The 15,649-nt window shown below is 33.7% G+C and overlaps 1 protein-coding gene across 1 annotated transcript in view; it reads right to left on the reverse strand.

The window, feature by feature from the left end:
- The window catches only part of ZSWIM6 (zinc finger SWIM-type containing 6), a 219,356-nt gene that overhangs the window by 19,352 nt on the left and 184,355 nt on the right, over positions 1–15,649 (reverse strand). The window contains exon 5 of the mRNA XM_056824874.1: positions 1,685–1,864. Coding sequence (XP_056680852.1) covers positions 1,685–1,864 — 180 coding nt within the window. The remainder of the gene's footprint in view (positions 1–1,684; positions 1,865–15,649) is intronic.

A 15,649-nucleotide genomic window follows, 5' to 3' on the forward strand; every position in this document is an offset into this window, starting at 1 on the left:
GCCTTTACTATTTATGCCCATTTATAAACTGCCCAATTTCTGCATTCGAGCCTTCATGTAAATACACTTACATTTAGGGCTCAAAGGTAAGAGTTATCGCTGTTTTTCATATTCCAAGTTTTATGCTGCACAGATCGGATAAGTGCTTTCTTACACTATGACAGAGGTCCTTTGTCAAGAATGCTTTCTCATCAAGTATTGCTGTTAGATGTGGTCACTCTGCTAAGTAAGAATAGGAGTCAACAATTTTGGGCAAAGCAGACATCTTGCTCACCGGAACCAAATTCTAGTTGCATATTCACTACCCTGGCGAAATGCGCTGCTTAGTTTGGAGCCAGGCTACATCTCCAACAGTGTTCCCAGGCCTGCCAAGAGGCCACACTTCTACAAAGGGAATTGTAGGTAGGAAAGGAAGAAAAGGGAGTACACTGTGTTGGAATGCCAATCCAGAGAGTAGAGAGCAAGGAGTCAGTTAAGTACAAGACAGAAGAGAATAAAGACTATTCAAATTCAGGCATATTCTTCCTTGGCAACTTGAAAGAATAGATGGTGAATGTCCAGGAAATTGGGGGGTGTAAGTGGGAGAACAGGGAGGGGATGACTAATTTGTTTTTAAGTTACTGAACATAATTTTCATGGAGATTTAAGAAGACCACAGAATTCTAATAGTGAATCACAAGACTGAAACCTTCAAAAGTTTCTCTAACTATATCTGACTTAATATAGAGATCACTAAACAACAATGCAAGATATTTTCTTTCTTTATGAGGGCTGAATATATTATCTTCTTAGTAACCTTAATTCAGTCAAGTTGAGGATTTCATACTTATGACAGAATTACAAGACTGTATTTATGAAGCCATATAGGCCACATAAAGATTGGTATTAATTCAAACATAGTCTTTACCTATTTCATCTAATTATGAGAGCTCTTGTATTAGTGTTTTAATCCTTTAAAATTTTACAGAAAATAAAACACTTAATGCCCTCTCCCAAAAGCCTATCAGCTGAGTAATTACAAAATCAGGTACTATAGATTGATTTTGATGACATTATGATAGATAAATGAAAAAACAAAGTTAGCTTTTGCATAAGCTTTTAAACTCCTAAGAACAAACAATGGTCAGATATTAAAACAGAAGTTCAAGAAATGCATACTCCTGCACTAAAATAATTAACACAAACAAAATTCATTCAATAAATAATTTGCCAATGTAGTTAAATTTAATGGCTTAAATTGTACACAGGCCTCAGAACTAGAAACAGCACTTAGAAATAATCTTGTCCAATAATGTGAACATATAGCAGACATAAATGATGGTCTTCTACGTGGTTCCTCAGGCATCCCATCATTTTCCTTCATCTATGTTTGCCCATCTCCTTAATTTTTAAAGAATAAAGTATTATTTCTAAACAAACTAAAAAAAGGAATATAGCATTTTAACATTTGCCAAGGTCTCTAAGAAATCAACCAATCCCTCCAAACCTCAGAAGATCTCAGGGTCTGAGAGTTCAATTCAAATTAAAAAAATAAGAAATAATACAAAAGAAAAAGTATATAACAAACCATTGAATTCAGAAGCTACTCTAAATTGGCTAAAATCAGTTCTCTTACTTTATTATTTGTATTATGAAAACTGATTTTATGTGCACATAACAATATAGAGTATCAATTTAGGCTGACCTTGGTTGGCATTTGCACCCTGAGGCAAAGCATTGGTTAAATTGGGCAGCTCATTTCCATGGTTTCCATCTTCCCAGGGACAAACATCAACACTGTTCCATTTTTTCAGCTGTTTTAGCCAACTGGTCTTCTGCTCCAACTTGCAGTGGGGATTTAAGACTATACACATCCACAGAGCTCCTGAAATATTTAAAAATAAAAATTTGAACATATAAAATTTTATGATGACAAATTTAAAACCATTTCTTAAATGGATACAGGTTGTCATTGTGACAGCTTATTTCTTTCAGACACTTGTAACTGTCTTTCCGTATCAATAAGTCTTGATATAGAAGGTAGATCAAGAGATATTCTGACTTTGAACCAGAAGCTCAAATACCATCATGTTAAAAATATGAAAAATACTTAAAATGTTAATTCTCAAATTATTGTGCCAAAACATGGGAAATTTCAAAATAAAGAAATTATGCTATTCTAAAATTTCAATCTAATTTGTCAATTACGTTTCCAAAAAAAAATTTACAACTCAAAATATCAAAGTAAATAATCTTACTCATTTTCTAAATTTATGTACAAAAAGGAATTTATGGGAACAAGTTCTCAAAATTAGTAAAAAAATACTGAAGGATACAATATTTTTACAATTTTTCTAAGCTCAGATTATATCATAGACTCTAAATTACCCATTTTCTCATTTTAGTAGGCATAGATATATCTCTATACACATGTATACAAACCAACAAAGTTAATTTTCAAAATAAAATATATACTCAATATCCACAATCCTTAATGAATTCAATCAAGAACTTTTATTTACATCAAAATATAATTAAATCACACTTGTAGAACATTCAACAAAACAGATTTCGTAGAAAAGTACATTATTTTCATCATAATTTCAGGAATTAAGCCAAGAAATCTGTTTTACATTATTTTTAAAAAATTTTCAAGGAAAAATAACTTTAACTAGCATTTATAAAATGTCAATCAAAACACCAGGATTTGTGGTAGCAGTTTTCAGTAGAAAGGGTGTATGCTTGCGTGTGTGTGTGTGTGTGTGTGTGTGTGTGTGTGTGTGTGTGTGTGTGTGCGCGCGTATCTGTCTGTCTTTGTGTGTTTTGGGGGTGGATGGAATTATAAGAGGTCTTTTTTAATGAAGGATTTTTTTTTTAAACCTTTACCTTCCATCTTGAAATCAATACAATGTATTGGCTCCAAGGCAGAAGAGTGGTAAGGGCTAGGCAATGGGGGTGAAGTGACTTGCCCAGAGTCACACAGCTAGGAAGTGGCTGAGGCCAGATTTGAACCTAGGACCTCCCGTCTCTAGGCCTGGCTCTCAATCCAGACTTATCCAGCTGCCCCCTAATGAAGGGTTTCTTAATGTAAATAGTAAAAAAAAATTAACAGCTAATGGTTCTTTACAGTTATAAAATACTTAATACAAATTATTCCATTTGCTCCTCCCAACTCAGTGAACATAAACAATATTATATCCAATTGACAGACATGGAAGTTGAAGCTCAGAAAGGTCAAATGGCTTACCCAAAGCCACACAAGTCATATACAGCAGAGTAGGGTTCAAATCCAAACCTTATAACCTTAGGGAAATCACTAAACCTCTTTGGGGCTGTGTCCTCATCTGCAAAATTAGAAGGATGAACTAAATGACATCTAGGTTCCTTCTGGAGCTACATCTTATGACACTCAGGCCAATTACTCTTCAATGACGGTTTTTTCATTTATTTTTATCTAACTTCAATTGTTTGTAAGAACATAGTTTTGTACAGTTCATCAGGTTTGTAATTCTCTCATAAATTTCCCCAACCTAAAATATATTTCAAAAGAAAAACAAATTAGGTCCCTCCCCACACCAAAACAAACAAATAAACAAACAAAAAACCCAACCAAAAAACCCCCCAAAACAACAGACATTAAGAAATGGGAAGGAAATACAGCTACAGTCTCTCTGGGCCTCGGTTTCCTCATCTGTAAAGCAAGGAAAGTTGTTGGACTAGCTGATCTCTAAGGCCTTCTTCAATCAAACAATTGAAATGTTCACTACCTAAAAGTTAATATTTTGTAACAATTTTTAAAAAGTATTGTTACTTAGTGCTTCTGGCGAATAGTTTTGCCTGGTGACATTCCAGGACTGTAGGTATGAAAGTTATTTCTGAAGAATTACGTCACAAGCAAATGAAAAATGAGTGGGGAGCTATCAAATTCTTCCAACTCTTTCTCCTACATTAAAAGCCTGGTAAGTCGACTTTAGATGATACCTAATTGTACTCTGCTGCAAAAGTGAGATGTAAATTAAAATCATTACCTGAAAGGCCTATAAACTCAAAGTCACATATTTTTGCTAGATAGATGTTATGTGCAAAATTATGTAAAAATTCACCAAGAATTATCTTTAAGATTTGAGGAAACATAATAAAAACTACTACATTTCAATACTCAAATTAAAAGATAATATACAGATCAAGACAAAACCTGTCATTTTTGCAGACCAGACTAAAAATTTACTAAATATTATAGGAATTCATTTCCTAGGCCTTGGGGGGTGGGAATCAAACATCAAAGGCACAGCACTTAGTATTTAAGAATTTATGACTTATTACATGATTTTCCACAAAGAAATTTTATCACGTGAGTCTACTTGTCTCAGTTGTGCACATTATGAGACAAGATGACAATCAAAGGGTTTCACTAAAGGGTGGAAGAACATTGCTCTCAGTGTTGGGCAGCAAGAGGGTCCTAACAATGTTCAGAAAGAGCGGCTAAGCAAAGTACATAATCTGCACTGGCCTGGGTCCTGTTTGGCCTGGAAATAAAGTGCACAGAGAGTGTCTTCCACTTAGTAGGCACTCAATAAATGAAAGATGATTAAAAACAACCAAGGCTTTCATCCAAACAGCCTGGCATGATGGAAACTGCCCAGTGTAGAGATGGAGGAGATTCTGGCTCTAGTTTCTACTCTAGTTGTACTACTTACCTCACAGCAATGTGGTATGGATCAAATGAAATAATATATGGAAAATGCTTTGAAACTAACTTCAAAGAAATATCAACTGCTAGAATTTCCAGTTTACTGTTAATGTTGACACTAAGAATGTGACCTTGAACAAATATTTCAATGACCCAAGTTTTCTCACCTATAATGGAATCCCCCTCTAACTTAAAAGATTTTGAACTAACTCTATACCCCATGTCTATTTATACTAGTACATCTTTGATTAGAAACAAAATGTTTCATATAGAAAAACAAAATTTTTCATTCAAAAGGTTAGCTTAATGTCATTATAAATCAAATGCTAAATGAATAAATAAATTACATGCAACTCCCTATTTATAACAACAAATTATATATGTAGTATCATAGTTTTTAGAGGTGGAAGAAAACTTATCATAGTCTATCTCTTCCTCATTTTATGAGAAAACTGAAGCTCCAAGAAGGTATTGGAGGAATTTCCTAATGCCACACAGACCGACTGACTCTAAATCCAAATTTCTTTCCACTATATATGGTACAAAAAATCGTGAAATGTCAAAGGGACTCAATATTTAAAGAAAATAAACAATGAATTCTATTGTAATCCTATTATTTTTTCAAAGTAAAATTAACCTTTAACAATAATATCTGTCATAATGTATATGTAGATGATCTCCTCATAGTGAGGCACACATGTTTTACCTCTCATTTTTGTCTTAAAAATATATTCATAGAACAAACAAGAGATGGAGAGGATCACAGAAAGTAAAATGGATAGTTCTGATCATGTAAAATTAAAATGCTTTTGGCACAAACAAAAATAATGCAGCCAAAAATTAGAAAGAAAAAAGAAATGGGGAAAATTTATGGTTCCTCTGATAAAGGCCTCATTTCCCAAAAAATGTAAGTGACCAAACCAAATTTGTAAAAATAAGAGCCATTCTTCAGTTGACAAATAGTCAAAGGATCCAAACTACCAGTTTTCAGAAGAAAAAACCAAAGCAATTGATAGTTACATGAAAAAAATGTAAATCATTACTAAATGCAAGTTAAAATCATCAGAATGGTTAACAAGACAGAAGAGGAAAATGACAAATGCTGATGGAGATAAGGAAAAAGTGGGATATTGATGCACTATTGTTGAAATTATGTAGTCTTAATAATTTTGGAGAACAATCTGGAATAATGCCCAGAAGGCTTTAAAACTGTGCATATATATATATATATATACATACATACATACATACATACATACATACATACATACATAGACCTAGCAATACCACTACTAGGTCTAACTCCTAAAGAAACAAAAAAAAGGGGGAGGGGGGAGAGTAGACCTATTTATATAAAAGCATTTATAGCAGCTCTTTTTGTGGTGGCAAAGAATTGAGATGTCCATCAATTGGAGAATGGAATGGCCAAACAAGTTGTGTAATATTATTGGGGTGGAATACTATTGGCCTATAATAAATGATAGACAAGATACTTTCAGAAAAATCTGGAAAGATTTATATCAATTGATGCAAAGTGAAATGAGCAGAACCTAGAGACAGTTACATATAGTAATAGCAATACCAACTGTGAAAGACTGAGTTCCTCTAATTAAGACAATGATCCAACAAAATTCCAAAGGACCCATGATGAAAAGAAAGGGTACATCCAAAAGAACTGAAGAACTCTGAATATAGATTGAAGCACACTTTAAAAAATTCTTTATTTTTCTTACTTCTATGTGTGTGTGTTTTCTTTTGCAACATGACTATAGGAATGTTTTATATAGCTTCATATGTATAATCAATATAAAATTGCTTGTCTTCTCAAGGAAAAGGGGAAGAGCAGGACAGAAGAAGAGAATTTCAAACTCAAAGCTTTTTGAAAAATTAATAATTTTTTTACTGTGTAATTGGGAAATATTTAGTGAAATAAATTAAAAGCCTATTTTAAAAATGTATTCCTAGATTTAGTTTTGACCTGATTCTTACTAACCTAGAAACATAGGGGGTGAAGCCAAGCTGGTGGCTAAGGAGCAGCAAAAGCTGAAGCTGCTCTAAGAATCTTCTCAAACCAACCTTAAAACAGCACCTCAAAGTGACAGGAGTCATAGAATCAACAAGACAGAATGATGAGGGCTCTCCTATGGAAAAGATATGCAGAAAAGAATCAATTTTCATAGGATGGCGGGAACTGGAAGTAAAACTGCATATAAAGAAGTGAGAGCTGACCACCCCCAACCTACTATGCCTGGTTCTGAGGCTGGGCATAGACCAACTTTAGGATCCCAGCACCTTGCCTAAGCCAGCAACAGAGCACTTCCACACCCACCCCTAGAAGTCCCTGGTCCTAGCACCAACCCAGAGTGAGGCCCCAAAATCCTTAGTGCTTGGTCTTTTCAAGCCTGCAAAGCCCCCTAGGCCTAGGGCAAAATAGCTCATAGTACTCTTGCAAGCCACCATCAGAAAAAAACAGAATCAGCAGTTTTCAGAACTCCCAGTACATAGACAAAAAAGGCTGGGGAAATTAACAAACAGCAAAAGAAACACCGAACCACTGAAAATGTTTATAAAGACAAAGAAGAGCATGGCGCAGATTCATTTGGGGAAGGTAAGATCAAAGAAACCACATGAAAAACTTCAAAGAAAAATGATAATTGGTCTCAGTGCTGAAATAACTAAAAAAGGAATTCAGAAATCAAATAAGAGACGTGGAAGAAAAATGAGAAAAAGAAATGAAAGTAATGCAAAAAGAAAACAGCTTAAAAGGCAAAATTGGTAAACTGGGGAAAGAAGCACAAGAATCCAATCAAGAAAAGAATTTTCTAAAAAACAGAACTGAACTACTTGAAAAAGAGGTAAAAAAATCCAATGAAGAAAGAGTTCTATGAAAAGTAGAATGGACCAAATGGAAAAGGAGGATAAAAAGGTCATGAAAGACAATCATCCTTTAAGAATTAGAATTGGGCAAATAGAAGCTAATGATTTCATGAAACATCAAGAAACAATAAAACAAAAAATGAAAAAAATAGAAGAAAATATGAAATATTTAATTGAAAAATGACTGGCATGGAAAATAGATCCAGAATAGAAAATATAAGAATTACTGGACTTGTTGAAAGGTATGATTAAAAAAAAAAAGCCTAGACATCATATTACAAGAAATTATCCAAGAAAACTGCCCTGATATTCTTGAACAAGATCACCTCCTGCAATAAATCTTAAAATGACAACTTCTGGGAATGATAAAGTCAAGTTTAAGGGCTCCCAGGCCAAGGAGAAAAAAAAAAACTATAGTCAGAAACAAATAATTCAAATGTAATGTAGCCCAAGTCAGTATTATAAAGGATCTGGTAGCTTCTATATTGAAGGATCAGAAGGCTTGCAATATGATATTCTGGAAGATAAGGGAACTGATTTTATAACCAAAAAAAACCTATTCATCAAAACTGACTATATTTTTTCAGGGAAAACGATTAATAATAAAAAATTTAATAGAATAGAAGATTTCCAAGCATTCCTAAAGAAAAGACCAAATGAACAAAAAATTTGATGTCCAAATATAAAATATAAGGGTCTCAATAAGGTCGAATTATTTATATTCTTACATGGAAAGATGACATTTATAACTAACCAAGAAACACTCAAACACTTCTAAACCCCAAATACATTCAGATAAATTATTAATCTAGTTCAACACTTCATTTAACAGGTATGAGTGATTAGCTGACTTGACTAAAATCTCACAGCAACTTAGAGGCTGAACTAGAGACTGAACTTGGGTTTAATAACAACTAATAGGGTATTCTAATTCCAAACTTTTTAATTGTGTATCCATACTGACAAGATTTTTTTGAGCATCAACTCCTTATGTATGTTTGTTTATTTATATATTATATAGATACACTGCTATATTGGCAGGTAGGTAGAACAGTGGATATAGTGCTGGGCATAGATTCTAGAAGAACTGAATTAAAATCCAGCCTCTGAGACTTACTTGCTATGTGACCCTGGGCAAGTCACTTAACCCTGTTGGCCTCAATGTCCTCATCTGTAAAATGAGCTGGAGAAGGAAATGGTAAATCATTGTAGTATCTTTACAAAAAAATCCCAAATGGGATCATAAAGGTTGAACATGGCTGAACACAACTGCCATACTAAGTATTATATAATTATAAAACTTAATCAGAAATGAAACTTTTAAATTATAAAAAAAAATTATGTTAGTAGGGATAGTAAAAACACTTTGGTATCTGTATGGAAGAGGGATTAGAGAAGAGAGTGATTTGAGACAGGGAGATCAATTAGGAGACTATTGGAATATGTAGCCAAGATGGGCCAAAATCCTGAAATAGAGAGGTAGCTATAGATAAAAGGGAACAGATATGAGGGATCTACAAATATAAATTATGAGATATTGCAACTGATGTCATCTGTAGGATGAAGGAGAGTGGGGGATAGAAGATGACACCAAGGTTATGAATCTGAGTGCAAGTAGGACAATAATAATGCAGAAGTTTGGAATAAGGGTGAACTGGGGGAAAGGTAATTTAAAGACAACTGTGACTTGTTATAATCTGTGTATACATATATATAGATATAGATATAGATAGATAGATAGATAGATAGATAGATAGTATCCTATGTGACTCAATTTGACTTTCTACTCTAAACCAAAAAGGGGAAAGATTGGACTTAACTGGTCAGTAGAGCCCATCTAAGCAGCACTCAGGACAGAATTCCAACTGTACCTGCTACTGTGGGTTTCTGGACAGCAATAGTTAAAAGTGGTCTGAAGGTCCAAAATATAAATCAGAAGTGAGATTTTTTTTACCATGACACTACATATCAGAAGGAAGTGTAGTGGAGAAGCTACAGGATAGTGTAGAGGATAAAGCTAGATGTGCATGTCTTAGAGATAAGAACCAGTGGTTTAGTGGTAAATGTCTAATAACTGACTCTCCAGAGAATCCTCTTATTTTTTTCATCACTTTCTTAAGACTAAACAATCAACAAAACAAGAAGCTGAACCCTCATTTATAGCAAAGTGGTGTACATGCTCAGGTGGAAATTTAACAGTAGACTCTCCTGTGCCCCATAAATTGGCTCCAGCACACCATCTGACCTGCATGAAAGACTAGCACAAGGAGGGTGATCCATCTTCCCCCTCTCACTTGGTTAATCACATACCCTTTGTGGTCAGGTGCTAGACACACATTTTTAAGACCACTGTTCTACAGGTGTTTTTGTTTATACATGGAATGCTTTTGATCTTTAAAAAGTCAGTATGAAGGATTTTAATGAATTAATGGTCAATAAGCATTGTTCATTGCTGTTGAAGTAACTCAAGAAGGAACTTGAGATGCTGCTGGTCAAAATGTTTAAACTTTTGCTACAGAGGGCCATAGAGCCAAAATACTAGTGGCTATAAAATACTAACACAAAGGTGTTAATTCTCACATAAGGGTAATTACAAAACAGGTCACCTTAGGACAAATATCTAGTGTCCATCAAAAAGGGCATTATGTTGCTTAACTTTAATTAACATACTAAGAGAAAGGAAACATGCTTTTCAAAAGGGGAAATCTAATGTACTAGACTTCTCTGAAGGAATAAATATTCTGATAAAAGAAGAGCCAGTAAATATAATTCCATATTTCTGAGGCAAGGTCTCAAATCAAAGGTTATTTTAAAAAATGAATCATCATGAAACTGAAGAAAAAGGAAAAGAAAAACGACAATAATCATTTTTGTCCTAAACTGGAAAAACTTTCTTAAAAACAGAAAACAAAAGGATTGGGATAAAGGAGTCTCAGGAAACTAGGACCAGTCTTAACATCTTTATAAATAATCATAAGGAGAGAAATTGCAGTAAAATATTCAAATACATAATAAACAATCTGGGTTTACCAAGAGGATGGGAAAAAACATAGAAAGATCTTTCTTTCCATACAGGCAAAAAAAAAAAAGATGTGAATTCTTATATACATTGGAAACTAAAAGGATAAAATGAATCCTTAAATAAAATAAAGGGTCCTAAGATATCAAGTGGGAGCTGGCTCTGCCAGTTGCTAGCTATCATTAACTTTTTATAAAAATAATTACTTTGGCATCCATATGACAGGATCTTGTGAGAAAAGTACTCTAATTTCCTACTCACCTACCTACTCTTTTTCCTACAGTTCTTTTTTCATATTTACCTCAGTGATTTGGGGTGCAGTGTTTCTTCTTGGCACTGTTGTATCATAAACTTTAAGTATTCCTGTGCTAATCTTCACATCTGAAAGATGTATAAGACATTGTAGACTGTGCCCTTAAAAGACATCAGCCTAGTGTGCTACTATAGCCAGAAATGTCCAAATTAATGAGCATCATCAAGAATGGTATCAAAAAGAAAACATTTTCACTGTCTTAAAATGGTACAGCAGTTGAACTTGTGTAGTTCTGGTCTTTATATCTTGTCATGGAGGGAGCAGAAAGGTAGAAAGGACAAGTGGTGCTGGCGTATGAAAACAATAAAACTTGACTGAACTAAACTTGGGAATAAGAAAATGGAAATTCACACAATTGGTAATAGAATCTGAGAGATATAACTGTGAAGATGGTCATAAGTGAGATCAATCCTATAAAGCCTCAGAAGGCACTAGAACACCAGGTTTACTGGACCATGCCTTACTCAGCAATTATCATTCTTATAACTATGAGTATTTGGGGGAAAGCTCTTTTTAAAACTAAGACCATGAATCGAAGTACCTAGCATAGTGATACAATTCCAAGCATACCCTGCACACTGGGGGTGGCACTTCAGTTTTTTCTCTTTTCTTTCCTTTATTTTTGTTTGTTTCTTTCTTTAGTTGAAAGCATCACACCCAAAGATCTCAATTTTTAGGATAAGAACTCTCTATTTGACAAGAGTTACTGGGAAATTTGGAAAACAATATATATAAACAAAACCTATATAACCAAAGTTAGCAGGGAAACAACAAACTGAGGGAAAAATTTATAACCAATTTCTCTGATAAAGGTCTCATTTCTCAAATATATAAAGAACTAAATCAAACTTATTGGCATCCAAGTCATTCCCCAATTGATAGTCAAAGGATATGAAGAGGCAATTTTCAGATAAAGAAATAAAAGCTATCAATAATCATATTAAAATGCTCTAAATCCCTCTTGATTAGGGAAGCACAAATTAAAACAACTTTGACATACCACCTTGTACCTATCAGATTGACCAGAAGGAAAATGATAAATGTTGGTGGGAATGTGGCAAAATTGGGCAACTAATGTATTGTTTGCATTGTTGATGAAGTTGTGAATTGATCCAACCATACTGAAGGGCAATTTGGAATTACTCCTAAAGGGCTATAAAACTATGAATACCTTTTGATTTAAGCACTACTAGGTCTGTATGCCAAAAAGATTTTTTAAAATGGTAAAGGACCTGTTTGTACAAAAATATTCATAGCTGTGCTTTTTGTTGTGACAAAGAATTGGAAACTTAAATGATGTGCCTCAACTGGGGAATGGCTGAACAAATCATGGTATATGACGATGATTGAATACTATTGTGCTATAAGAAATGTTGAACAGGATGATTTCAGAAAGGGTTGGAAACATGATGATGCATGAACTGATGCAGAGTGAAATAAGCAGAACCAGTAAAACACTGTACAAAGTAACAGCAATATTATGGCCCGATCACATGTGACAGATTTAGTTACTAACAGCAAATACAACAATCTAGGACAATTCTGAGAGACTTATGGAAACAAATGCTCTCTACTACCAGAGAAAGAACTGTTGGAGTCGGAATGCAGATGAAAGCATAGCATACATCACTTGTTTATTTGAGCATATGTTTTGGGGTTTTGGTTTTATAATACTATTCACTTACAAAGATGAATAATATGGAAATACATTTTGCATGATAATACATATATAACCCAGACTGAATTACTTGCCAGCTCCATGGGGAAGAAGGAATATGGGAGGGAGACAATTTGGATCATATAACTTCAGAAAACTTATGTGGAAATTCATTAAAAATAAATAAATAAAAATCAACAATTTAAATAAAGAAATTAAATAAGGAGTCAGAATTTCAAGCATGAAACAACTAGCTTTTCCTCTAAGAAAGTTATAAAATGGCAATATGCATCTGCAAATAGATAATCCCTGATAAAATCAACTGTACCTAAAAATTGTATTACATAAGGTAAAACTTCAAATCTAACTCTAATGACAAAATATACCTAATTAACATTTACTAAATAAATTCAGTCTTTTGTAATACATTTGGTCTACTATAATAAAATTCAGTTTTTCTGTATCAGTCACCGGGCATCTAGAAATTATTTAAAATTTTCAAATCCTCTTAAAATTTAGCAGTTTGCTCTCTAATCCACTCGTCTACAAAAGAGGGTTTAGAACCCGTGGGGATTAGGGGGTGGTGTTTCATCCCAAAGAACATGTGATCAACCAATTAGAAGGTGACAACATAGGTCACATCTTCCTGATAGCCAATCATAGGGGCGAATCTCTAATACTCTGTCTTTTTCCCTCCACTGGAACTCTTAACCTCTCCCTTTCTAAATGTCAGCTTCTTAGACAATTAAGAGCCCAACTGCTGCCAGGGTACCCATAATAGCAGTTGCAAAGGTACCATTAATTAATTTCACCTCCTTTAAACTGCCCCCCCCACCCCAATTACCTTCTTCTAGCCCTATCACCTCATGGTTATGTCAGGCATCCCTGGTGCTCTGAGGTTGTGACTGATAAGATGAGTCTTTCTTTTCTCTTTTTCATAAAGCATTTTAATACATATACATACTCACACAGGGATACATGTGCAAATATTTCTTTGGATCCCCCCCCAAAAAAGGAGATCTGGTCTTAATCTACCAAAAACCTTTTGTAGAATTAAAAATCAAATATTCTTAGATCATGGGGCCTCAGTGGGACCTTTTAGTTCAGCACTCTCATTTTATAGATAAAAGAAGCTAAGGTCAGAGATATAAATAATTTGGCCCACATCATAAATTCAATTGTTTCACTAGGCCAAGATTTGTTTACAAAGATCACTGAGTTTGATGGTCAGCAAAAAATGGGGAAAATATTAAATCTCTGAAAAGCTTTAGTTTTGATTTAAGACTATCTTCTTTTAATCAAGAAAAAAAAAAACAAAACACTTTTGCATTCCAAACAGAAGACTGGCTACAACAGGACACTGCTAAGCTTTCCTTAATGTGTAAAGAGAGCATCTTAACTCATCCTGTGTTGTCAACATATACGATATGTTTGCCAGGAAATTTGGGATTAATTAGAACACAATATAATTGAAATCTTTTTGTTTTCATGTCTTAAAACTGAGCAAAAATCCATAATGATAACGAATTGCTCATTATAAGTAACAACAAAAGGACATTCAACAGGTGGCAAGGTGAAGGAATGTGAACTTTAGTATCCTGGGAATAAGCACAGTTCCCATGTGTATTGCACTGGCTGCTTGATTAATTTATCTATATAAACTCTGTCATGGCTTAGACAACAGACATGACTCCAAGGAAATGATTAGTCAAAAAGAATTAGCTTCCATGAGGAATCTACACTCTCATGACTTTTTTCTTTAAGCTAGAAAAAACAAATTTCTCATTTAGCTCCCTTTAAAAGCTAAAAATTTCATATAAAATCAAATTTTGAGAAACTGAACGAATCCTAATGAACTTTCATATCAGAACACACCATCCATCTACCGCATTATTTACTATCTCCTAAAGGGAATGTTTTCCTAATTTTTTTGCTTTGTAAAATTTATTATAATCAGACACCCATGCAATACAAAAAAAAGGAAAAAAAGGAAAAATGCAAAATGTTACCAAAAAATGAAATGGTAGATATGTTTTTTCCTCCTTTATTGTCAAATTGTTATTTAACTTTTAATACTTTACCTCCTAATTCTACTTTTGGTTCCTTAATGATAGTGAGTTTTTAATTGCATGCAAAATATCTTTTTATTTGATAAATCATAATGTTTATCATGTATTTTCAGGGACAAGTCATAGTTATAATGATTTTTCTCTTATGTAGAACAGAGAGGTCTGTATTAAAAAATTAGGGTAATCAGAAGCTCTACTAGAAAAAAGCTCTAATTTAAGAATTGTTATTATAGAGCATTGTGGATGAGGTAAATACACTACTATAAAAAATCCCAAGGAAGAAAATATTTGCCATGTTCTGTCAAAATGGAACCACAATTTTATTCATAAGTGAAATTTCTTAATATGTTGTTTTTTCCTGTAGTTTTCAGAGAGAAGCTATATGGTTCTGTGTTTTTCAAAGAATAGAATGTTTTATTTTCATCTAATTCTTTCTATTACTGAATTTAAACTCTGATGTATTGGTCTTGACAAGTGCTTCATGCCGATTGTACTATATATATGATCATATAGTCACTCCATGCTGTATGGCTGGTTGTCTGATTAATACAATAGATTACCTGCAGCATGGATGGCAGGACAGAATCCCTGCTCTTGTTCATATTAGTTCTGCATATGGGTGTATGCATTTGTATAATTTGCAATGTGGGGGGTAGAAGGAGCAGTTCTGGAGAAGGGAGAAAGGGAGGAAGGGAAATTACTTAAGGCTCTTAAATTTTTTCTTTTTTAAAATTTGCTATTAACTACCTTCAAATATGTGTTGTGTATTGCATTTTTGTTCATTCTACAAAACTTTAATATAACTTTTACTCTCAGTATTATAATTGAAGGAAGGACAAGAAAGAAATCAAGATCATTGAATTGATACTGATACAAAGGAGCCAGACAAAAATGAAAAGGTGACTGAGGACTTGAATAATGACAGTGTTCAAATGAAACCATAAAGGAATGCACCAACAAACATCTCTTAGAACTACTGGTCAATGATTTTAAAACAAGCTATGGAGGTTGTGAGTATTTAATAGATTATCTGATATATGTGTAA

The sequence above is a fragment of the Monodelphis domestica genome, chromosome 3, assembly GCF_027887165.1.
Source record: "Monodelphis domestica isolate mMonDom1 chromosome 3, mMonDom1.pri, whole genome shotgun sequence".
In the NCBI taxonomy this organism is placed as follows: domain Eukaryota; kingdom Metazoa; phylum Chordata; class Mammalia; order Didelphimorphia; family Didelphidae; genus Monodelphis; species Monodelphis domestica.